Source organism: Siniperca chuatsi, linkage group LG12, assembly GCF_020085105.1.
Source record: "Siniperca chuatsi isolate FFG_IHB_CAS linkage group LG12, ASM2008510v1, whole genome shotgun sequence".
NCBI lineage: Eukaryota > Metazoa > Chordata > Actinopteri > Centrarchiformes > Sinipercidae > Siniperca > Siniperca chuatsi.
This window is the reverse complement of record NC_058053.1, coordinates 21,358,329-21,384,612: the sequence shown is the minus strand read 5'-3', so window position 1 is coordinate 21,384,612 and position 26,284 is coordinate 21,358,329. Positions and strand designations below refer to the sequence as shown.

Sequence of the window (26,284 nt, the reverse complement as noted above, 5' to 3'; positions counted from 1 at the left end):
CACTGAATGTAAACATAACTTTTCTTTGTTTACAAGAAAACTCCACTGGGGACCTTGAAGTTAAGTGAGACATTAAGGTCCGAAGTTGAAATCAGAAGTTAAGATGAACTCACCAGTGGCTCTGGAAGTTCTGTGTGGCAGAGCCTCATCTTCGTTACTCTGAATCTGAAGGACAAACAACAGACTGAATTTCAAAAGAAAGAAACAAAAAGCTGCTGACGGTCAGTACCTTCACTCAAAAAAAGAACATGAGACCTTTAACTAAGAGGTCAGTCTATAAACATTTATGATTTATGCAGATACACTAGCTCAACATGCTTGTTCCCCTAAAGCAGCAGACCTCCATCAGAGCAATAAACACTGGTTTTTGATGTGTTTTTCACATTTGTCACTTGTCCATTTTGGCATAGTTCGTGAAGCATAAGCTCCACAGGAAGCTGTTCAAATCATACAACACATGTGCTGTTTATATGTTGTGAACTAATTTAACTGTACCCATAATGATCAATCAAGGCCATCATTTGCACCGTGAACTTTCGGGTTTCAATATAGGCATATTCCCCTAGCATACTATGGTGGCGGGGAAATTAAATGAATCAATAAATATAAACTATGCTTTCTTCCTGTATACTCCAGAAGGAGTCTACTGCAAAACTATTTTTGTTAAGTAGAATTTGACTGCTAGAGTACCTTTGCAGGCCATGTTCACTGGCTTCAGGGGCGCAGATGTACATGAACAACACACATGAGGATAATGTTGTTAACTGGAGGTGGTGAGATGGTTTGATCAACCCAGAACTCCTCAATGTGGAAGGTGATTTGAATGATCAGAAATTACTAAAAAGTCATCAGTGACAATGTGACCCAGGACAACATTACACCTCCTATGTGTGGGAGGAGGTTGGAGAACACTGTGTTGGAAGAGTCCTGACTACCAAATACAAGTGTGAAGAACCCAAGAAAACCCAGGAGAACACCGTACCTCCTCCATATCGAAAGAGTTTGTGGTTTTGGTGCGTAGCTGGGCCAGCTGGGGCGGGGTCAGGGTGGGAGGAGCTTTCTCTGGGGTTGAGGTCAGGTTCTTCTCCTCCTCCACCTCTTTGACTACGTGGGTTCCCTCCTCTGTTCTCTGATTGGTTGACTGAAAGTCAGCTGACTCTGGTTGATTCTCTCCATTGGCTGCTGGTCCTCTGCTGCTCTGTTCAGGACTGATGGGAGGGGAGATGTTAAGGCACAGTCAGATTGAAATTCACTTCCCATTCATTTCTATGAAGCAGGGCGAGACACATTGGCTTCTGGTCTCGAACTGACCCAATCTGACTGAACTTTCCATTTTATGCTACTCTATATGTTTATAATCCACTACATTTCAGAGGGAAATATTGCACTTTTTACTTCACTACATGTATTTGACAATTACTAGTTATTTTATATATATAAAACATATGATACGCACATAAAATACAATGTATTGTTAAAAATTAAACCAGTGGTTTCCAACTTTTTTCCAACCTTGTGACTCGTTACTTAAAGACGGTGTCTAGTTTGGCCCCCTTGTCAGTTTCAGATGTATATGAGTTGTTATATGAGTTCCACGAAAAACTTCTAAGAGGGTTTCATTTCAATATTTGTTTAGATCAAATCAACCACCATTTCACGAAAAAAGCTAATTAATAGAAAAGTCCAAAAAATTACAACAAATGTGTGTATCAGAACTTTGTATTTGTTTTTTCCTTTCCCCATTAATCATCGCGACCCCTTAGGTTTATCTTGTGACTATATATACATATATGCTACGTGCTTACCCCAGTGAGAGGGGTTATATGCAGAGGCTATGGGATATATGGATGCTTCGAAACTCAACATCTACACTGACAAAGAAACAAGTCCTAGCTCAGTGTTCTAACATCTGCAAGCGGCAACTGCTATCACAACTAGAGATTGATGAGGTACAACAAACATGCTGAAACAAGCAGAAGCCAAGAGAATAAACCGGATGTTCTCCACCGAACCATCCAAAGTGTACTCTTAGTGGCAGGTTAATAACACAAGAACACCCAGGGCTGAGACTGAAGAAGTAGAAGAAGTAGAGTAGAGACAGGACAGTAGAGAAGGAAGCATCACATAACACCAATGCTCAGTGGCTAGTGGATCTAAGAACAGACAGCAATAAACACAGCAATCGCCCAGAACACGATCCAGTAACCATTACAATGGCAGACATGAGAGTAAGAAAGAGTGCCAGGCATGAAGAGCAGCACAAATGAACCAACTGCTGATGGATGAGAACCATCCAGAATGGTTAACCCAAGGACGGACAGTTCTGATCATGAAGGATCCACTGAAGGGAACGATTCCATCCAACTACCGGCCAATAACCTGCCTCTGCACAACATGGAACCTCCTGTCAGGCATCATAGCGGCTAAGATGAGTAGGCACATGGAATGGCCCAGAAGGGACTTGGTAGTAATACCAGGGGAGCACCAGCTACTGGTCGACAGAGCAGTCACTCGAGACTGCAAGACATAGCAGACCAACCTCTGCACTGCCTAGATTGACAACGAGAAAGCCTACGACTCAATGCCATATACATAGATACTGGAATGCTTGGAAATGTACGATCAACAGGACACTAAGAGTCTTCATCAAGAACTCAATGGGGCTGTGGAAAACAAGTCTAGAAGCCAACTCAAAGACAACTGCACAAGTCACCATCAAGTGCAGCATATACCAGGGTGATGCACTATCCCCGCTGTTGTTCTGCATAGGCCTGAACCCCTTCAGCCAGATCATCACAGAGTGGCTACGTATACCGGTTCCGAAGTAGAGCAACCATTGGTCACCTTCTCTACATGGATGACATCAAGCTGTATGCCAGGAATGAGCGAGACATCGACTCAATGATCCACACTACTAGGATCTACAGCAACGACATTGGAATGTCATTCGGACTGGACAAGTGCGGTCGGATGGTATCAAAAAGAGGGAAAATGATCAGAACCGAGGGGGTTGAACTACGTGAAGGCAACAGTGCAGATTCTCAGGACAGCTACAAATACCTTGGGATCCCGCAAGCAAACGGAAACCACGAGGAGGCAGCAAGGAAGTCAACCACAGCCAAATACCTACACAGAGTGAGGCAGGTCCTGAAGTCAGCTGAATGGGAAGAACAAGATCTGAGCCATCAATACATACGCCCTGCCAGTCATCAGATATCCCGCTGGTAGAATAAACTGGCCAAACGAGGTTTTTTACCAGATTTTTTTGTATTTTTACACTGTTGTACTGCTACTTTTACTTAAGTAAAAGATCTGAGTAGTCCACCACTGCAAACTGGTTTAAAAAGTATCTAGCTAACATTAGCCACCGTTACCGATCTGTCCATCAGTACCTGTCGTCTGTCTCTCCATCCCCGTTGGTTTCCTCTGTAACTGTCGCCAGGGAACAGCTGTCTTTCTTGCGGTTGTGTTTCTGGTTGGCTGTCTCTGCCTGGTGGTCGGGGTCAGTACTGTAGCCATCCTGTTCAGGACCGGTGTGTGCGTGACCGTTGGTGTTTGTGTGATCAGAGGGGGCGTGTCCATTCAGCTCTGTGTGTTGTTTAGGTGTGTGTGCTTCAGGTGACTCTGGGGTGGACACGTGCAGGTTGTGTTTGCTGATGGTTTTCTTGAGGAGTTTGGCGACATTCCGAGCTGAGCTGCTGCTCCTCTTCAAAGTAGGAGATGGCTCACCTCCCCCTCCTTCTCCTCCTTCTCCCCCTGAGAGACATACAAGACAAACGGATCAGAATAAAAAATACTATCATTTAAATGTAGTGCTTATTTTGTTAACGTAAACTGTGACAAAGTATATTCGTCAACTAACTTTGTCCATAGTGAAGACATTATTGAGACAAAATAGACTTTATGAAACAAAAACTTCACTTTATTTGAAAATAAAAAATTAAAAGACATTTCTATACGTTTTTGTTGACAAAGAGGAGACTTTTCAATCAGTTAAACAAGAATCAATCCGGACGCAGTTTTCTTATGTTTGACTAAAATGCTCAAATTGGGTTTAACGAAAGCTAGACAAAAATGTCCATTTTACACAACAATGTGTAATAATCATCTAATAAGGTTAGTGTTCCAGCTTTTTGTCGATTTTAAACTGACTACAAGTAAGAATATGACTAAAATTCAAATAGACTTTTGATTTCAGGACTAAGACTATGCATACATCTAAAAGTAGCTAACAAATTAAATTAATTATTGATTATCCATCTCTTCAACTAGTAAACTCTTGGAAAGTCATCACATGATTATAGCAAAGTCCCCGATTTTTGTTTGTTGTTTTTTTCTAGTTTGATGATTTTCTTGAATAACTATATATTTATCAGATCCTGCAAAGTTTTATTTTGCTACAAAACACTCATAAATCAGTGTAAGACTCGTGGTTCTCTGCTCCACTTAAAATCTAGACTACAGAAAAACTGCTCTTCGGTGGACTTGGTGTGGTTGCTATGGTTACCTTGGTCCCTGGAGCTAATGCGTTGGACAGGCTGACCAGAAACCTGACTGTAGAGCTCGAAGAACTCGTTTGCTACTGTAGTCAAGACCTCAATCTGACGGAAACGACCTGAGAGAGACAGAAACAAAACAAGTTAAAAAGTGCTTCACAGAGCCAATCTCTAAGATTTTGAAGGAGGCTGTTCTCAACCTGCAATAACTGATTTTTGGACACTCCAACTCCTAAAGGAAATATGTGGCTCTTAAGCTGCTAAATGCGCCACTATGTTCACCAGCTATTCGCTAACTGTGTCTGGGTTTTTAGTGTGTTTTTAGAGCTTTTTCACTGAAAACAGCTGCCTGCTGCGGCTAGAAACGACACTGTGAGAGCTGTGAGAGTGAACCAAAACAATAAAGTTGTGGGCCGGACAGTTAAACAATGAGCTGAAACTCACTATAAAGCTCTATAAAGCCGAGGGGAGCTGCAGATCCAGGTGATAATTCTTCGTCAGTCCATCAGTACGAGCGCCCCCTTTCACACTGTCATTGTAAAATGATCGATTATAGCTACTTTAAGTCAAAAAGCCACAACAGCAAAAAGCACTGGAGCTGTGACACTGGAGGATTTTGTTTTGCTCTAATCAGTAGAAGCTGGTTTTGAGTGACTTTTTTTTTTTTAGAGACTTTTGAGTGTTTGTTATATAGGGAGTAGTGAATGAGTGATCAAGGGAGTGATTTCAGATACAGCCAGAATAAGTTAGGTCACTGCATTAGAATTATTGGAAACAGATGAAATATCAGCCCTCCCATTTACTGATTCTAACACTTGTTTTACAAAAATAAGAGTTTGGGATTCAATAACTATCTGCAGTAAAAGACTGATTAGCAAAAAGCTTCATGTTGGGACTGGACGCAGACGTCAGAGCCACTCCTCCCTCTACCCTTCTTCTTTTGTGGTTGTGTAAGTTGAGCTGTCTGTCTCATCTGTAACAGGATGATGACTTGCATACATTCCTTCCTTCCTCACTCGTCCCTTCACCCCTCCTCCCATCCATCTCTCCATCCCTCGCTGTCTAAATACTTGTCAGTCTGTTATGAAACAGACTTCTGTCTTTCATCCGTCACTCTGTAAACGCCTCATAAATCGCTCTGATGTCATGACCTGAAATACAGTACAGGCCTGCTCTCTCTTATTCTCTCACCTCTGACCTCATTTTGACCGCAAATCCTAAAAAAACGAGACTTGCTGTGGTTGACGAATTTCATTCATGGCATTCAGTTCACTGTCATGTAGAAATCTCCCAACTCTAGTTTTGGTGATTTTCATTCTTATTTAATCTTAGATGAAGGACTGAAATTTTTTCTCTGCATGAAAGAAAACTAGTGTAATTACTGTTACAGAGAGTTCATACTTGCAGTGGTGCTATAGTGAACTTTTGTAAACACTGACGGATGCCATCAAGAACGAAAAGTCCTTTAAAACCTTTAAAGCTGCCACAATTCGCGTCAAAAATCGCACTCCTTCTCAGAGTCATAACTCAGTCAAATCTGAACACACAGACATGATAAACACATTTTAAGCTGCAGTGTGACTTGCACTTTGACCTATCATTGTCTCTGGTGTCCTTCGTAAATAAATGTCCATAAATCCACTTAGAAATCAGAGAAAAAGACGCTCCTTATTACTCCAGAACTTGTCTGAGAATCATCACGTTTTCTTCAGTATGAAAGTAATCCAGTGATAGTTGTCTGTACATCCATGAGTACATTGCAAACAATAACTGCAAAGAGCAAAGTTGGCATACTTATAATGGTGCCAATTTACCAATATGTACAACAAAGTTGTAGCCCACCATGTAACTCACTAAATCCATTTCAACTCTGCAGCTCTATGGAGCTTTTGAGCCTTTTTTAGCTCCTAGTTTTGGTTTTAACGCTCATTCACTGTATGGTTCAGTCTCAGTGCGCTCATTAACCTCGTTTCCAGCAGCAGGCAGCTGTTTTGAGCGAACAAGCTCTGATAAACCAATTGTACATTACATGCCCAGCACAAAACAACAGAAGGATAAAGTTAGCAAGTAGCTGGTGAACAAAGTGGAACATCTAGCGGCTAAGGAGACAATTATTTTCATCAGGAGTTGGTCAGGAGACTAAACCGGAGCTAAACAGAGAGTGAAGATTCTTCAGGTGGACACAAAGACAACTCCAATGAGATGATTATGTTTCTCTGTGTCTGCTGGATGTGGAAGTAGGCAGCTGTTAGCCAGAACAACTTTATACATCTATAATATGCTATATTGTGTATAAGTTTTCAGCTTGTTCTGCTACCCCAAAGTGGCCAACAAAATCAATGAATGCACCTTTAGAACATGCTGCAAATATTCTAAAAGAAGCTACAAATGAATAAACCTTCAAGTTAAAACACGTAGTAAACAAATTCTTGTGTCCAAGCTACAAACCAGTCAGTCATACGGTTCAGTTTTTTTAGTCACATCTGGACATTACTACAGAACATGAACCTCTTATTACAGCAGCCGTGTGTGATGATAGTAATGCTGTGTGAGTCTGTTTCCTGCTGACTGCTGACTCCGCACTAATGCTCATTTTGAGGATCCTAAAACAGGAAGTAAGGAATAAGCGAAAACGACAAGTACTGTTTTTTTTCTCTCTTCATCTCAAGAGATTCTTTCTGATGGTGAGAACAGAGCTTATATAACAAACAACAACACACACACACACGTGTCTGGGATCCAGGGAACCACTGGAACAGTATGAGAATGTTCTGGAAAAGAAAGAAAAAAGCTTCCAGGAACCACAGACAGACCAGAGACTGTTAAAGGAGCAGTTCACTTAAAAAAAAAAAGATCCAGTTTTGATCTGATCCACTGCAGCTTTTCGTAAAGTTAGTTAGCAGTTAGTTTAAAAGTAACATGTATTACATCAGGCTCCACGACTCAAGTGTGAAGTCTTAAACAGTGTAATACTGTAGTATTATTATAATAATAATTCTTTTGGCAGAAGAACAATCCAGGTGAAAACTGCTCTGTGTAGTTCATTGAGTCCATTAAATAGTGTGTGACATAGCGATCCCACAGCAATTCCCCCCATAATATTGCTGTACAAGAAGTCTCTTTTTGTCTTGTATCTAATACTGAATAAACGATATTAGATCGTTTTTCAAAAAACTACTGTCCTTATCTAAACATATGAAGCGAGCCACATGACATGCTGTTGACAAAGGCTCTCTTCCAAGGCTGCATGTTCCACGTTGGTAAGCGCAGTATTTACCACTCCAGAACTCACGGTGGCGCTGTACTAAACTAAATGTTGCTAGCAGTAGACTGCGGCGTTTCACAGACTCAAAAAGTGTTTTTGTAACAAACCTGGTAGCTGCATCTGCATGCTGATTTTTCACCAAGTGAAAATATTTTTTGTCGGGGTTGATATAAGGGCAATTTGTTATTGTTTTTCGTCCATCTTTCAGTTAAAGCAGTGGTCAACAGTGATTGGCTGTGCCCACAAAAGGTTAGCGCAGCTCAGGTCAAAGTTCAACAAATTTGAACACCAAATTTGACACCACAGGCATCCGCGCAGAGCTGTCACAACACACCACATACATATTAATGGCGAGGCGTCTGCAAAAGCTGTTTTTCGGCAATAATGTGAATATGCCAAAATGCAGTCCTGTGATTGGTCTGCTTCACTTTCACACCACAAACGAACAACACCAGAGTCTGCTTGGAAGCAGACAAAGACCCTCCTTTTCAGGCAGTCTCGGCCCGGTTGTTTAGTACGTACCAGAGTTCAAGTGACAGCTTTCACACCAGCCCAGACAAACTGAACCACATGAGCAGAGTTTGTTATAACTGAACAAAACAGGTTATGTGTGAAAGCACCCTTACTGTATATGCTGCTTTCAGTCCATTCATCAGCGTCCCTGAATAGCATCCTGCACTGCTGTCTGCCATTGTCTTTTTTGATATTACCACTGAGGGGCACCAAAGTTGGAAATTTTTTCACATAGTTTGTTTAAGTGATGGATGATAGTGAGTCAGTGATGCAGTGAGGAGCAGTCTGACAGTCAACAAGCAAATCTTTATCTCTTTCACTTTCTCTCAGCGGCCTTTTTAATGTGCACTGTGTTGGCCCTCTTCTCTCCTCCTGACTCAGCTCATTGAGCTTCAGTGTGCGGGCCACCAAATAGCTTGTGACTCTTTCAGTTGTTATCTGCAGATAACAAGAAAATTAGGCCATGATCCTGAGATAAGCAGATGGAAACAATATGTATGTATGAGCAGCCTCGTCCGCACTCAGTGTCCATAATGCACTGCATCAGGTTGTTTTAGAAATCCAACATCGAGGTTAATAACTCAGACCAACAGACTGAAAAGGAATCTCAATCCCAAAAAATGGAAAGACTGGTCAGAAATCAGTTTGTTTACCAGTGTCAGTAACCTAATTAGCCTTTTATGTGGCTGTTCAAGTATTCGTACAAAATAATCAAAGAACAAATCTGCACCCAGGCTAATGACCTTATGTGTTTCAGCAACAAGAAAATGCTCTGACTCCATTGTTTTGTCTTTTAACTTTCTGTCTACGCCGGAAGTGGGAATGTGTTGCATTGTGTAGGTGGATATGTGCTACTTATGATCAAGCTGCTATTTTAGTAAATATCTGACCTGTTTCACAATATAACACACAGCATGAAATAGCTGGAGGAAAATATGAGATGTTCATCTGCGGCAGTCTGACAAACATTGACCAATATTTACATAACGCTGCTAATCATAACAGCTGTCTTAACTGTGTTAACATGTTTTTTCTTCATCCAAAACACAGTCACAGTGGTGACTCGTGTTAGTTACACCATTTCCATGACATGGGCTTATTATTGTGATTCTTATTGTGATAAGCTGATTCTTCCAAATACTTTTACACTATTCATAAAATATATATTATATATTACATAGTTTGGTGAACAACTATGTTTTGATTTGTGTTTAGAAATCAGACTCTTGACCGACAATGTAAAAAATCATCTGGTTTGTGAAGAATACAAATAATTTTAATAATTTGATAACCTGCATCATCGTACTGATAAGTGAAGGGCTGAGCTCTTACAATTTTTCACCATAGTAACATCGAGTTGCTGCTGCAACACACAGTAAGCTAGTTGATATACTGTAGTTCTAAGCTAGTTAACATAACTTTGCGCAAAATATTGTCTTTTTTAATCTGACATCTGCGGCAGATGTGGTGTTGTCAGGCCTTATGACATCCTCAAATATGTAGCCGTGTGTTCCCAACTTTGACTAATGTATGGTAGGCTGTGTGAACTGATCAGGACTGTGACTTTTTACTTGCATTTGCTGCAGCCAGCAACAGCAACCAGAAGTTAAGAGACAAAACCGGAAATGGAACAAACTAATAAAAGGGGTGGCCCACATAAAGTCAGTAAGACTTGGAAAACTGGTGCATAGTGGCAAAAATATAAAATCTGCTGCACTGAACAACATAACCCACAGACCAAAAGAGCAGAGATACAAATTCTAGTTCATGCTGAAATGCAAATGTTTAGACCGCTCAGCTAAACAAAACTCATTAACTGTCTCGTTTGCCTCAAACAAACTGGGACATGAGTTTCAAACTGGTCAAACAGCAATTGAAGTGTAAAATCAAACTTCTGCAGACCTGAAGTACTTTCAGCTATGGAGTGATTCATCTTCTCACACACAGAGGATCTTTGGTTTAGCCTTTTTTTACAGCACAAAGACAGTTAAACTGTCATGAAGAGAAGCAGCCGTGTGTGTGTGTGTGTGTGTGTGTGTGTGTTTAATTAGGGAGCCAGTACCTTCTTGCAAACACGAGTTTGAAAACAAAAAGAGGCCAGGATGTTAGCAGAGCAGGTCTGTGTATGTATGTATGTATGTGTGTGTGTGTGTGTGTGTGTGTGCGTGCGTGTGTGTGTGTGTGTGTGTGTGTGTGTGTGTGTGTGTGTGTGTGTGTGTGTGTGTGTATGCGTCTGGGACAAACAGTTCTTTGTCCTTGCTGGCGGTGTTGTTCAGGCAGTTGGCAGAACAGCTAAAAGAGCTGAAGGACCCCACAAAACACCATAATAATACTGGGAACAGCACACAAACACACACAGTTTCTTCTCTTTGAGCTTCACTTCCTCTGTCTGCAGTTTCAGGATGTGAACCTCTGAGCTTCTCATCACTAACATGGTTAACCCTCCATCTGCAGTACTGAGGTGTTCAGGTGTTGCTTGCCCTTCTGAGACTGACTACAGTAGAACACAGTTGAGGATGTAGAGAGTAGAGTATAGTCATAAACAGCAGAACAGATGCAGGAGCACTGTAGACAGTATGGAGGTACATACTAGTCAGCGCGTAGTTGGGGTTCTCCACTTCCATGCGCTGCAGCTGAGCTCCCAGGTAGACCTGCAGGTAAACCACAGGAAGTGATGTCATTATAAAACAGTATCCATGATTAATGCTGCAAGGCAGTTAGCAAACTCCAAAAAGGTTCATTTGATGTGTCTCACAGGTAAAATGACCCCCCCCCCACAACTAGGCAAAACTAAACAGACAGATTTGGTTTGGTGAGAGAGTTTGGTGATTTTTAGCCATTCTAGCAGCAGTTCACCACTTTGGTCCAGACTGAAATATCTTAACAACTATTGAATGGATTGCCATGAAATTTTGTTTAGAAATCCATGTTCCCAAGAGGATGAATCCTAATGACTTTCATGATCCCCTGACTTTTTCTGTGCTGCCAATTGCAGGTCAAAGTTTTCACTTCTGCAGTGAAATATCTAAACATCTACTAGATGGACTGGCACAAAATTTTGGTACCAGACAAGGTATCCTTATGACTTTGGTGATCCCCTGAATATTCCTTAACTGCCACCAAGTTCACATTTGTGGTTTTGAGTGAAATGTCTCAACAACTATTGAATGGATTGCCATGAAATTTGGTTCAGACATTCATGGTCCCCAGACAAGGTATCCTAATGACTTTGGTGATCCTCTGACTTTTCCTGTAGTGCCACCACAATGTTAATATTTTTAGCTGTTGAAAATAATTAGCAAATGTTAGCATGCTAAAATGCTAAACTATGAGGGTGAACATTATACCAGCTAAACATCAGCATGTTAACGTTGTCATTGCCCTTCTAGCATTAGCATTAACAAGACTGCTGTGGTCTGGGAGATCACTGTTAGGAACTTTTGTCTGCCTGTTCACTCAAGCTTCAATGCCATTAAATGAACAGACTTGGAGTCACAGAGAGTATACTGGTATTTGTGCTGCGGTCACCAGTAGTTCAATCGGCTTTAAAAACATGCCACATTTTCATTTAGAGTTTGTTTCCAGTGTTATCACAAAGCTGTTGTCAGTACCTTGATGTCGATGCCTCGCGCTACGGAGGAATTGTTGAAGAACCTGGAGGGAACCTTCGAGGCTAGATCGGGTTCTTCTCGACCAAAACCAAGATTTAAGAGGACTTCCTCAGGGTCTTCCTCGTACAGGTCCAGCAGCTCTGAAACACTGTGGATACACACACAGGCAGTCAGTCAGTAAGCCGGTCACTCAGTTAGCTGGTGGTTAGTCTGCTGGTTAGTTTAGTCAGTCTAACCGCAGGGTAAGGAGGATCTCCTCTGGGTGCTCCTCTGACTGCTCCGACACCTCTGACACACTACGAAAACAGACAGCCAGGTAGTACTTCTCACACACAGCTTGCTTTCAGTGGGTTAGTCTGTTAGTGAGGTAGTTAGTTAATTATTTAGTTAGTGAGGTAGTTAGTGAGTGTGATGGCTCAGCCTCTCTGTAGATTGAAACAATGCTCTGCCCCTCCCCATACCTCCTCCACAGCTCCACCCAGAGGAGGAAGAGAACAGAAGAAATCTGACCAGCAGCAAAGGATCAGCCCCTCCAGGATCTTGCAAAGCTGTTTTGTGATTATTTTGGCCCAAAATGACCCAAAAAACTGCAACCCTTGTTGGTTATTTTCCCTTAAGTTGCGGTATTATTAAAAATTGTTAGTCATTTGTAAAAATGAAAACTGTGACTACTTCTGATATAATTACTTAATAATTATGGTATGTGATAGATTCCAGTGAGAAGAAAAAAAGTTCAGTTAAGGAATTTCTCTGGATCTCAGGAATGTCCTGTTTATGGGCTTTTTAATGGTCTTGTAGTCGCTAGCCTGCAGTTATCTAGCTAGGTAAGGCTTCTGTAAGTTTGTTTTCTCCTGAATAGAGTCCATAAGGTAACCTTAGTGCTTCCTGCCATGTTATGCAATGTTGCCAAAGGACTCCTTCATAGAAATTCTTCATTTTAGGGATTAGATGGTCAATTGGAGAATCTTAGCCATAAGGACACACAGCCTGGGGGTAAAGTGGTGCCTGAGAAGACAAGTTCCAGGAATACAAAATCCTCCCCAACATAGTTATAATGAAAGTGTAAAGATTAGGTTTGATTTGCACTGGATTATTTTTACGCGCAACATTGTAGTGTTTGGTAAAATTGGCAAGCATTCTTTGACTTTGGCCATTTTTTTGCAGAAAAATTGAGGCGATTTAAAACAAAATTGAATTTGTGTTTATTCTTGTGATCACAAAATTCCTGGAAGGACTGTATGATGTTGTAATCCTTGGTTTGCATACAGCCCTAGAAAAATAATAGTAAACTTGTTTTTATTTTTTTAGCAATGGTGCATTAAAAGGTCCTGTATCACATAATTGTTATAAGCTGCTACAGAAGCAGCAAATAAATTCAGCTGTTTGTCCTCTTCCACTGACAAGTGAAGAGTTAAATATATGTTTAAAGGATAGGTTTACAATTGTTCATGTCTGTCTCAAAACAACATTGAACATTGAAACAGGTTTTCTTGCTGTAATTATTTCTCCTGTTCATACTGGCAATTAAAAGATACCTTTCTAATGCACTTCCAATGTAAGTGATGGGGAACAAAATCTACAGTCCTTGTTCTGTACAAAAATACATTCAAACGTTTATCTGAGTCTTATATGAGGCTTCAGCAGTCTGAGTTAGACATATCCAAAATAATCTTTTTGACATAAAATTTGTTTCCCTGGACAGTGTTTCCCTGTTGAGCTGCAGTGAAGCTTCATATTAGCTTTGGAAAAAATGTTGGAATATAGTTTTGAACCGAAGGAGGACTGTGGATTTTGTCCCCCGTCACTTACATTGAAAGGGAATTAGAATGTGATCTTTTAATTGCCAGTGTTCAAAAGGGCACCTGACTTTTGTTTTAAGACAGACTTGAAAAATCTAATCAAAATATATCCTTTATTGGAGCTAAAGTGGCTCCATGAAGTTCTGTGGTGTTTCTATACTTCAACTGCTCTGTTGGCTTTTCACCAAAAAGCTAGGAGAAAATCAGAAAAAATAATTATAATTTTGTGTAACTGAATTATTATTTTTACTTTCTTTAATCATGTTCAGATTTCATCTTGGGACCCCCCTTGGTTAGGAACCACTGCTCTGTGCCTCAAAAACAAGTTCTCTGTAGTGTCATTTAATTGGTTTGAAGTTTAATAACAGCCCTCTGTGTCTCCGCCCCTCTCTACCTGAGATCATTAATTCCTGCAGAAACCCCCATGAGTCTGCCTGTTGAGGTGAACTGACCTGGACACAGTGCTGCTCTTCCCTGATCCTGTGGAGTTCATACTTCTTGCTCTCTCTTTATACTGACTCCTCTTCTGATCCGCCGCAAGACCAAAACTACACACACACACATATATTAACATGCACACACACATGCGCGCACGCACACACACACACACACACACACACAAACAGAAGCATAAACACACATGCACAGGGTAGAGAGAGGAGAAACTGAGTTATAAACCAGCTGGAACTTTATTTACTGAATGTAGAGGATAAAATAAAAGTGGACTCACCAGGATTCAGTTTTATTTTTACTGGAATGAAGATGGTTGGCTGCAGAGAAAAACAAGGAAATTAAGATTACTCGTGTATCAATAAAAAAAAAAATTCTGTTGATCAGACTGAAGGAAGGCAGCATATTAGCCTGTGACTAATGATTATTTTTATTATTAATTAATCTTAATTTTTTCTGATTGATTGATGAAACATTTAGTCAATACAATTTAAAAATAGTGAAAAATGCCGATCATGCCCACCCCACCCCCGCGGAGCTCAAGCTAACTTGCTTCCTTTATCCGACCGTTCGCCAAAACCCTCCCCAAACAGTGATTGTCCAATCGTACCATAGCAAACCGTAACTAGGCATGCTAGGTTTGTTAAGCTTTGGATTTCTCCACATGTTGAAGCTGTGTACGTGGGACTGTAGTGACAGAGGTACGCTACATTTAAAGAGTTTGGACGGTGCTGTGATTTGTAATATTTCCAAAACCAAAAACACAAGAGCAAAAGTGTAAGGATTAAACTGTGTTTATCTGCTCTAACATAAGCTGCAATGGTTAGCATGTCTGATTAACTAGCTTAGTTAGCTTCAGTGAGCATAATCAACAGTTGTCATTTAAAAAATGAGAAGCTGCTTTTGTCTGTCTCTGTCTCAAATCAAGGACCCATTGCTTCAAAAATTACTGAGAATTTTGAGGGTTAAATCTGCTGCCGTTTCCAACTTCATATATAACAGTGAAGCAGGTAAACTTTCATTCTGTCAGAGAACTGAAAGTCATCACCAGCTGTTGTTTTCTTTGTCAGTTCAAAAGAACCTGTTGGGACCTGTCGCCCTGCCACTGTCTGTCTGAGTGTGTCTCTCTCTCTTTTCCACTTAACTGAATTTCTTCTTCTATCTTTGAGTCCACAGTGTTTTCTTCTCTAATGGAAAACTGGATTTAAGTAGCCAAACATGACAACAACTCGCCTCCTTACTCTAATTCACTAATTCACTTCCATCCTATTCACCCTGAATCCTTTCATTAACTAATTCACTTCCATCCTATTCACCCTGAATCCTTTCATTAACTAATTCACTTCCATCCTATTCACACATTAACACTTTAATCCCCTCCAGTCCTACCCTGACAACGTTTCACATCATTACAACCTATTAGGATCTGTTCATACATGACAAGTCTTCTGCACCACTAAGGGCATAAGCTACTTCTGACAAATGTCAACATGATTACGGCACTTAATGTCAGGACGTGACAACATGACGTGAGATTTAGGCTGATACAAGAAGTAGACAGAACCACTCAAGGAGGCTATTCAACAAATTCAAACCGAGAAAGGTTGGGAGTATTCAAAGGTTGTGGTGTGTGAAGATAAAACATGATACAAAATTTTGTGGCAGCAGGAATGTACAGAACCCCAAACACAGGCAATGTAGGTTCAGTCTTGGTGGCACCAACTGAGGAGAATTTGTAAAGTTTTAAGTCACATCCAAAGACATTATTCTTTATTTTGACATGACATAAAAGTTGTTATGCATTAATGTAATTTCTTGTGTTCCTTTTTTCTATTTATATATATTTGGCACACCCAAATGGTTTTCTATCTCGTAAATTTTGCTATCTGATCCTCTGAATTCTACATTTATTTGTACACATTTACTGAAAGTGGCTATAATCAATATTTTTATATTAACAATGAATCACATGACTACTTGTATGTGAAAGGGGTCGCTCATAGAGCTGAACCCACAGAGAATTTCCACTGGACTCTGCAGTTCCCCTCAGCTTTACAGAGCCTTATAGCGTCCTTTAGCTCATTGTTTTGGTTTTATGGTCCGCAACTTTACTGTTTTGGTTCACTCTTACTAATCTCACAGCGTCGTTTTCGGCTGCAGCATGCAGCTCTTTGAACAGCTAAAGATATTTCCCTCAGGAGTTGGTAGAGACCAAAAACTGAGCTAAAAGGAGAGTGAATATTGGACTTAAATTCATCAGGTGGAAACAAACATCAAATGAATGCTAATGTTGCTGCGTATCTTGTGTATCGTGGATACAACTCTTATGCTAACAAGTTCTCCATATCAACTTCATAAAGTGATGATATATCAGTATTGTATTCACAACTTGTTTTCACTGCCCCTAAGGCTGTATTCACACCAAAGCAGGCGTTGCGGCGAAAATGCCAGTCTTCCCATTCACTTGAATGGGGGTAGTGCGTTTAGGCTGCGATGGTGGGGGCTGCAGGGGATGCCGGACAAAATGCAGAGACCCCAGTTCTGTCCTTGCTTGGATTATTTCGTGTAGCCAGTTGCAACGTCCTTTGGTTTGTGTTCATTTGTTTGAGAGAGAGAGAGAGAGAGAGAGAGAGAGAGAGAGAGAGAGAGAGAGAGAGAGAGAGAGAGAGAGAGAGAGCGAGAGAGAGAGAGAGAGAGAGAGAACAGCGGTGGTTGAGCGAGCTAGTGAGTGAATGAAGAGAGGGAGCGGTGGTAGCGGGAAAGCCGGCGAATCAGGGTAATAAATGTCATTTTCTGATTGTTTCACATCGGTTACGTTCAAAAGCACAAATAAATACACCCACATCGCCGCACAACCATGCGCTAATCGCCGCAACGCCCGATTTGGTGTGAATACAGCCTAAGTGGCCAAAAAGAAAATCAGTTATTGCAGGTTTAAAGGATATTTAAAATACATTTTTGCTTTAGTCTACTTGACCACATACTGTACGTCATATGTGTAATTGTGTTTCTGCTTCTAAACCAACAAAAGGTGATTAGTTTGAGTTATTTTAGCCTTTAGTTATTTGGAAATATTTTTATATTGTTAAATTGATAATAAATCATGACTTAATGCTTAATTTGTCTGTAAGCATGTAGATGACTTTGTACCTATTGCTACTGTGATTTTATTGGTTTCTCTAGCTAGTTTTTAGACTGTGGACATGGTGATGGTCTTTCTTGGCTTGTTTCTCCTCCAGGTTTGCTAACTGATGTCTAAATGAAGAATAATTTTGGTAAACAGAAAAATGTTGAAGTTGGGCGAGGTGTTTCAATGGTAGCAAGAAATTAACTAACTCAAAAATTCAACTAGGTCTGGGAAATCAATCTGGAGGACCGGTTGGAGGACACATTATTACAAAAATGACTTTTAATTAGTTAGCAACTTATTAATTATTAATGCTGAAATGATTATAAATTTACAATTTCAGCACTAGATTTGAGCAGCTGTTGTGGTCTTTTTTTTACTGTGTATGAAATTAAATGAAGTTAACTGTAACTATACTGTAACTAAACTGTATCAGAAACTGCAGGTACTGAACAAGATGTCTCAATCAATCAATCAATCAATTCTACACAACCTCTGACCTCGAGGCATCAACTCATTAGCGGCTATTCAGTCCCAGATTCTACCAGCTGACACACAAACACACACACACACACACACACATTTCAGTGTTCAATGCTTCAACATAGTCATTACAGTCTATTGTTCACACAATAACACATTCACACTCTTTCTATCAGAGCCATTACTGATGTATTCATAGCAGATTAGAGGAATTATGAAAACACACACAGAGGACGGTGAGTCATGCATGCAGTGTGTTTTCACACCTCTAAGACTGTTGACTTTTACCTCATGAAGAAACAGGACTGAGGAATGAAGATGGAGCAGTGTTGATTCTACTGACAATGTTGTGTTTGTCAGACATCTGTCCTTCACTTACACACAAATAACATCCTCATAACTAATGTCTGCTCTACACGATTCCTTGGCGTTCTGTTTGAAGAATTCTTATCTTGGAAACCTCATATCAGGGCCATAACAATGAAAATGGCAAAGAGTACTGGTAAACTAGGCAAAACCCGTCACTTGTTCAATACTGTGGTAGCCACTATGTTATATTACTCAATAGTTTATCCGTATATTAATTGTAATATAGCTTGGGCTAGTACTCATCAGACCAAACTTGAGCCCATATATCATCTTCAGAAATGAGCAATAAGAATAATAAGTTGTGTACAACGAAGACATTCCACTCAGCCTCTATTTCTTCAATTAGGTCTCAGTGTTTATCAAGTGAACTATCTCCGGACTGGTTTATTTGTTTATAGTTCCTTAAAAAGAACCATTCCTCCTTCTTTTCATGATATATTTGCATATAATGCTCTTGTTTCCTTAGACCCCCTCATTCTCGTACTTCCCAATCTCAGTTTAGTATATTCTACCAGCGGTCCAAAATATGGAATTATCTGCCTTTACACTTTCTGAATTTTTCTTTACAGCTGTTTAAAAGAGCCCTGAAATCACTTCTTCTAACCAACCAATATTTTCCATATGGACTGCCTATATAAGCCTATATAACTACTATTTTCCTTTGTCATACAAGTCTAAAGGCCTACTATGAACAGCGCATGTTTTTCTTTGTCATTATTTGTGGTTATTTTCACTTTAATCTTTTTTGTCTTGTGAATAATCTAAGCCATATCACATGCATGTATGCTCTTAGTCTGTTAATGATAGTGTATATTTGCATGTATTATGAATGAGTGTTCTTGATGTGTGTGTGTGGTGGGTGTGTGGGAGTCTTGTGACTATGACTGATTCATTATACTTGTGTAACAGATGGGTGTTTATGGGATTCATTGTTGTCAAGTACATGTTAAACTATGTGTTCGTTTTTTTTTACTATGTCTAAAATTATTAATAGGTACAAACAAATTGTGTATACCACATTGCTGTAATTATTTCCTGTAATATGCTGCCTGGAGAATGCCACTTTTCAAGCCCCTGGAGGGTTTTTAGGCAATTCTCCTTCACATTTCCTTGCAATTTATATACTGTATCTTTTTTTAATTTTTTATACGTGCAAATAAAGAAACGAAACGAAACGAAAAAAGTGATCAAAAGTGATCAAGCTGCATTCTCATTAAGTTAAAGGATTTTTTGTACACATACATTCACACAAAATAATAGTTTCGATTTGCAGAATACTAATACTAATAATGCTTATAATCAATTATTTCATCGTGAACTTTGAGAACATAAATATACACATAAGAAGCATTAAAGTGCTGCATGACTCAGTCACCAGATTTGATATCCTCCTGTGGGTCCTGATGATGCAGGATGACAGTCGCCAAAAATGTCCAATCAATGACTTACCTCTCAGTTTGAATGACTTCATGTTAACAGTTCTTGGTTTCTTTGTAAAAAGCCAGTGTGAACACAAACCAGACTAGAACTAAAAGTCAACAATGGTTCCTTTTTTGGTCTGGACCAAATATACTGAACTACAGGTGTGAAAATGTCTCTGATCCCCTGGAAGAGAGCTTTTATGGCTTTTATGGCTGATCAGTAAGTGATCAGGATGCACTCCTGATCATAGTTCAGTAATACATTTTTAACCAGAACTGTCATAAGGAGGTTGGATCAATGGTATACATGCTATATGACTGTGACAAGATGAGAAAAATAACATCTTTTGTAAATGAGTTGCTCAATGTGTCCCTCGATAAGAACCAAGCCCTGTGCATGTTAGGTATCATATCTAAAAATCTACAGATGCGTGGCTTTAACAAACTGTGGTGCTGACCACCCATGTTAACAGGACACAGAATTATTGTGAGACAGTGGAAATCAGTCACACCTTTATCCATCATATCCAACATACCGGATTATGAACAAGACTCCCAGGACGGCAAGACCTGGGGCCGGTTTCACAAAGATATTTTAGACTGGTCTGGAATGTTAGGCCATTCTTAATTTTGCTCTTAGATTATTTTACAGTTTCATAAAAATAAAGACAGACTTGTTTTAAGCCTATAAAGTTAGCCACTGCTGTGAGGACATCGTCAGTTTGACAAAGGAAACTATCCTGAGCCAGACTGATGAGTTAGCAGAATGGATATGAGTGGATATTTTTCTCTTTTTCTATGTTTTTATTGTGAAACTGTTTGCTGGCGACCTGTTTATTTGTATCTTAACACACTAAGTATTATTACATTATTTATTTATGGAGATATAGGGGTTGTTGGGGTAGTAATATGTAAAATCCTAACGCACTACAGAGCTCCTCTCCCAATTGACTGCTGACAGCGCAAGTGACGATCACACTGGAAAGCAGTAGGAGACAGGCAGATGGCTTCACTAGCATTCAGCACTGGAGCTGAAAGCATTGCGAGGGTGAGCAGACATGAGGGTGAAGACACAGAGCACACATCGCACCAGTCTGCCCTCCGTTTTAGACTGACAAGTTGAGGTTCGAATCAGGGGTTTCTCGACTAATGATTCAAATCATCAACATTTGGGGGAAAGACCTACCGAAATCCATCTTCTCATCTGACTGGATAAGAGTAAGAGTAAAAAACTTTAACGCCCCTGAGGGGCAATTTGCTTTACAGACAGTAGTCTGCGTTGAATGTAAAAGGATGTGAAGGTCCAAAACAATAGTCTGTGACTTTGAGATGACCCTCACTTCATACAGGTGCTGAAGGTCATTACGGGTAGCACCAGTAATCTGACGGCACAGCTTCCCCATTTTTACTAGTTTGTTCCTATTTTTAAGATTAAGTCTGTCAAACTAACAAATGACAAAAAAAGAAAGGACAGACTCAATAAAAGAAGAATAAAACATTTTCATCAGTCCACATTAAAATGTCCTTAGAAAGAACAACTGTTTGCCTTTTTACACAGCATCTGTATTTGCAAAATTAAGCTACAATGGCGAACAAGAGGATTTACCAAAAAGTGTTCCTTGAGTTGGCAGCATCCGTTAAAATACAGAATTAGCAGAACATGGGAGGGAAACTGTTAACAATGAGCACAACTCTGTAATCTTGTTTGTATTGTGGGGTTTTCTGTGTACTGACCTTCAGCTCCCAGTGAAAGGTCATCTTCAAAGCTGCAGCCGTTCCTCAGCACTCCTGTTCTCACACAAAGTACACACAAAGTAGTAAAGTTGTGAAATCCCTTCAGTAACATACATAGAGTAAGAGAACTTTCTCTACCAATTCTGATACATAAGTGCAAACACTGACCAAAACTAAAGTCTAGCTTTAAAAACAAGCTGTGATGACTGGTTGCAAGTATTTAGGCAAAAACCAAAGACCCCACAATGAAGGTTATGTCAGTGTCCTAACAGGTTGGGGTCCTCACAATGTAATATATAAACAACACACACAGAAAATGTGGATTACCTCTGCTGGGAGAAGCACTCTGATCATCTAGAGAGGCTCCGAGGGGAGTCCTGGACAAGAGACATAGACACAGAGAGTTATATATCAACCCAAACCATAAACTCACCATTAAAAACATAACAATCCAACAGACTACTCTATCAGTGAGGTCAGGTCAGCTCCTATTAGCGCACAGCATACAGATCAAAACACACCAGCTGCATCACTTAGCATCATATCATAATGATACCCGTAGCACACACCAGATATTCCACACACAAGAAGTCGAGAGTACACAGTAACCAGAATGACCCACAATGATATGCGTCTTCTGGTAGTCAGTAATTGGGTTTACATAGAAAATATTTGATGTTGGTGTGTTTCGCCCTTAATGCTCATCTACTGTTATCTTACTGCTACATCAGACAAGACTAGGGTTGCTAATAACAAACCAGGCTACACTATCTAACCCAGGCTAACTGAGGGTAATAATCTCATCCAAACCCCTGGTTGTACATGAAACTAACTACCCAAAGCCAACACCTGGTCAGGCTAAATCCTGGTTGTGCAATGCTCATTAGCCCACACTAAGTACTGACCAGGCTACACAAACTATCACAACCTGTCAGGCTGAGGCTAACTATCCCAGGCTAACTGCCTGTCAGGCCAAGGCAAAGTATACCAGGATACCTCCTGATCTGTCCTAAGCTAACTATCCCAGACCTGCCTGTCAGACTTAAGAAAACAGTCCCAGGATAACTGCCTGTCAGGCTAAGGCTAACAATCCCTGCGCTAACTGCATGGCAGGTGAAAGAGAAGTGACGCCCCCAAGCTGACTTCCTGTCAGGCAAAGGTTAATTATCCCAACATTAGCTGCCTGTAAGGTGAAGGCTAAGTCACGCAGGCTAACTGCATGTCAGGTGAAGGCTAAGGAACGCAGGTTAACTGCATGTCAGGTGAAGGCTAAGTCACGCAGGCTAATTGCATGTCAGGTGAAGGCTAAAGAACGCAGGCTAACTGCATGTCAGGTGAAGGCTAAGGAACTCAGGCTAACAGCATGTCAAGCGAAGGCTAAAGAACGCAGACTAACTGCATGTCAGGCAAAAGAAAAGTGACCCCCCCAAGCTGGCTTCCTGTGAGGCAAAGGTTAATTATACCAACATTAGCTGTCTGTAAGGTGAAGGCTAAGTAACGCAAGCTAACTGCATGTCAGGTAAAGGCTAAGGAACGCAGGCTAACAGCATGTCAGGCAAAGGCTAAGTAACGCATGCTAACGGCATGTCAGGCAAAGGCTAAGTAACGCAGGCTAACTGCCTGTCAGGCTAAGGATAAGTAACGCAGGCTAACTGCCTATCAAACAAAGGCTAACTATCCCAGCGCTAGCCACCTGTCAGGCTAAGGCTAACAATCCCTGCGTTAACTGCATGTCAGGCAAAAGAAAAGTGACCCCCCCAAGCTGACTTCCTGTCAGGCAAAGGTTAATTATCCCAACATTAGCTGTCTGTTAGGTGAAGGCTAAGGAACGCAAGCTAACTGCATGTCAGGTGAAGGCTAAGAACGCAGGCTAATAGCATGTCAGGCTAAGGCTAAGGAACGCAGGCTAACTACTTGTCAGGCTAAGGATAAGTAACGCAGGCTAACTGCCTGTCAGGCTAAGGATAAGTAACGCAGGCTAACTGCCTGTCAGGTAAAGGCTAACTATCCCAGCGCTAACTGCCTGTCAGGTAAAGGCTAACTATCCCAGCGCTAACTGCCTGTCAGGTTAAGGCTAACTATCCAAGGCTAAATCCTGGTCAGGCCAGGCTACTTATTGTAGATAACTACTGACCAGACTAAACTAAATATCCCAGGGTAAATCCTGTTTTTGATACCTATCCCAGGTGTTCTACTGACCAGGCTAGTTGTCCCAGGCTAACTAGCTGACAGATCAGGCTAGTTGACAGCAGCAGTAAGCTAGCTGGTCTGAGCTGCTGTCTGCAGCCGGACGCTGGAAACACTGAGCTGTTACACAACCTGCGGCTCTTATCAATGGGACAAACTTCATGCCACCATTCAACACACACACACACACACACACACGGATGGTTGTATAACAGTGCGCAGCCGCAGTGTTCACTAATCCTCCCACTTTCCACCAGCAGCCATGTTGCGGCTGTTGCCATAGTAACCTGTGATTCTGATTCTGCTGGTCATGTTACCACGGTGACGTTACAGAGGACACGTCAGAGCGCTGTAAAGTGAGTGACAGCAGCTAATACTGTGTGTGTGATAACAGTGTTGATTTAGCAGAAGGAACCCCTCCTCTGTTTACTCTCCTTTCTTTTTTCTGCCTTTCTTTCCGTCTTCTGTCCGCTTCTTCCTGTGTTTTCTTTGTATTCACTCTTTCCTTCTTTCTTCGCCTGAACAGCTCTATGTGACCTATCTCTGGGCGTTGGTCTGCTCCCTTTGTGTGTGTGTGTTCTGTGTGTTGTATGTCTAGGCGTCAACTGCGTGTTGGTTCTACGTCAGCAGCTGATAACACCGCTGCTAAACACACACCTCCAGACATAAATAAACCAGTAAGCAAGAAAACTAGTTAGCCAGTCTGTCACGCAACCGGTCAGTCAGGATTGAAAGAATAATTTTCTAATCATCCATTGGTTTTTTGTTTGATTTTTCTCCTTCTATGCCATCACCGGTTTCAGTAAATTTCTAAGAAAATCAACTTGCAGCAACTTGAAACTGGCTGCAAAGAAATAATCCACCACAGTCAACATTTGGCCAGCATTATTTTAAGGTGTCATCAAGTACAGATTGATCTGAAAAGTCTGCACTGCTTTAACACATATGACATGTAGCAAACAGGGTAAAACAGGACATAAAAAAAATGGGTGTGGTCCTTTAATCAGGTGGTGAACAGATACTGTACCTGCATTCAATCAGCCAGCTGGTGATGTTATTAGGAACTAGCCCTGACAGAGAGAGACAGATGAGCATGTTAAGGCAATAAGCCAGCAGATGCCGTGTGCAACAGTGATTACAACATGCTATAAAAGCATTACAACAGTGCCAAACTTCAGGATATAAACTATCTCAGTTGATTATAGTCATGGTGCCAGCAAGCTGTAATTCCACAACAGTTTACATCTAAATGATCCAGTTCTTGTTCACACTGCTGTGGCTGCAACTAAAATTATTATTTTCATTATCATTCAGTCTGTCAATTATTTTTCCAACTCGTAGTTTAGTGAAAAATGGCCATCAAAGTTTCCCAGAGCCCGAAGTGATGTCTTCAAATTTCAAATTTTGTCTGAATAACAGTACAAAAATATATATTTAAATATGATACAAAAACAGGAAGACACATTTTCACATTTGAAAAGCTGGAACTAGCGAATGTTTGGCATTTTTGCTTGGTGAATGTCTTAATTAATCAGTTATCCAAGTCCAAGTATCCAAAAGTTGTTTACAGTTATAGAGAACCAATATGACTTGAGGGGATTGTGCATGTTTAAACAAGGCTACGAGTCTACAGCCATGCCAGTGGCTCTGTGAGGCTGTACTGAGGCACAGCTGTACTTTGAGCTAAATGCTAACGTCACCATGCTAAAATGCTCACAGTGGCCCTATTTAGTAGGTATGTTTACCGTGTTCACCATCTTAGTTTAGCGTGTTAGCATGCTAACATGTGCTAATTAGCACTAAACACAAAGTACAGCTGAGGCTAATAATGAATGTTACTAGTTTTACAGGTATTTGTGTTGTTGTGTTGTACTATTTTTGTAATTGTTGTTAAGAGTAATACCGAATACAGTGGTGTGAAAAAGTGTTTGCCCCCTTCCTGATTTCTTATTTTTTTACATGTTTGTCACACTTAAATGTTTCAGATCATCAAACAAATTTAAATATTAGTCAAAGATAACACAAGTAAACACAAAATGCAGTTTTTGAATGAAGGTTGTTATTATTAAGGGAAAACAAAATCCAAACCTACATGACCCTGTGTGAAAAAGTGATTGCCCCCTAAACCTAATAACTGGTTGGGCCACCCTTAGCAGCAACAACTGCAATCAAGCGTTTGCGATAACTTGCAATGAGTCTTTTACAGCGCTGTGGAGGAATTCTGGCCCACTCATCTTTGCAGAATTGTTGTAATTCAGCTACATTGGAGGGTTTTCGAGCATGAACTGCCTTTTTAAGGTCATGCCACAGCATCTCAATAGGATTCAGGTCAGGACTTTGACTAGGCCACTCCAAAGTCTTCATTTTGTTCTTCTTCAGCCATTCAGAGGTGGACTTGCTGGTGTGTTTTGGATCATTGTCCTGCTGCAGAACCCTTGTTCGCTTCAGCTTGAGGTCACGAACAGATGGCCGGACCTTCTCCTTCAGGAGTTTTTGGTAGACAGCAGAATTCATGGTTCCATTTATCACAGCAAGTCTTCAACAGCCCCAGACCATCACACTACCACCACCATATTTTAATGTTGGTATGATGTTCTTTTTCTGATATGCGGTGTTACTTTTACGTCAGATGTAATGGGACACACACCTTCCAAAAAGTTCAACTTTTGTCTCGTCAGTCCACAGAGTATTTTCCCCAAAAGTCTTGGGGATCATCAAGATGTTTTCTGGCAAAAATGAGACAAGCCCAATGTTCTTTTTGCTCAGCAATGGTTTTCGTCTTGGAACTCTGCCAGGCAGGCCATTTTTGCCCAGTCTCTTTCTTATGGC

The 26,284-nt window shown here is 40.6% G+C and overlaps 1 protein-coding gene across 6 annotated transcripts in view; it reads right to left on the bottom strand.

The window, feature by feature from the left end:
* Window positions 1–26,284, bottom strand: part of itprid2 (ITPR interacting domain containing 2) — a 46,191-nt gene that overhangs the window by 9,671 nt on the left and 10,236 nt on the right. For 4 of the 6 annotated variants that reach the window (XM_044216120.1, XM_044216123.1, XM_044216121.1 and 1 more), the window contains 11 exons: window positions 24,483–24,525; window positions 21,596–21,645; window positions 21,269–21,322; window positions 14,415–14,454; window positions 14,137–14,232; window positions 11,886–12,033; window positions 10,865–10,925; window positions 4,508–4,615; window positions 3,393–3,756; window positions 983–1,208; window positions 114–165 (listed from right to left, as the gene is read on the bottom strand). In XM_044216120.1, the coding sequence (XP_044072055.1) occupies window positions 114–165; window positions 983–1,208; window positions 3,393–3,756; window positions 4,508–4,615; window positions 10,865–10,925; window positions 11,886–12,033; window positions 14,137–14,232; window positions 14,415–14,454; window positions 21,269–21,322; window positions 21,596–21,645; window positions 24,483–24,525 (1,242 nt within the window). The remainder of the gene's footprint in view (window positions 1–113; window positions 166–982; window positions 1,209–3,392; window positions 3,757–4,507; window positions 4,616–10,864; window positions 10,926–11,885; window positions 12,034–14,136; window positions 14,233–14,414; window positions 14,455–21,268; window positions 21,323–21,595; window positions 21,646–24,482; window positions 24,526–26,284) is intronic. The other 2 variants (XM_044216122.1, XM_044216125.1) reach the window with 2 other exon arrangements.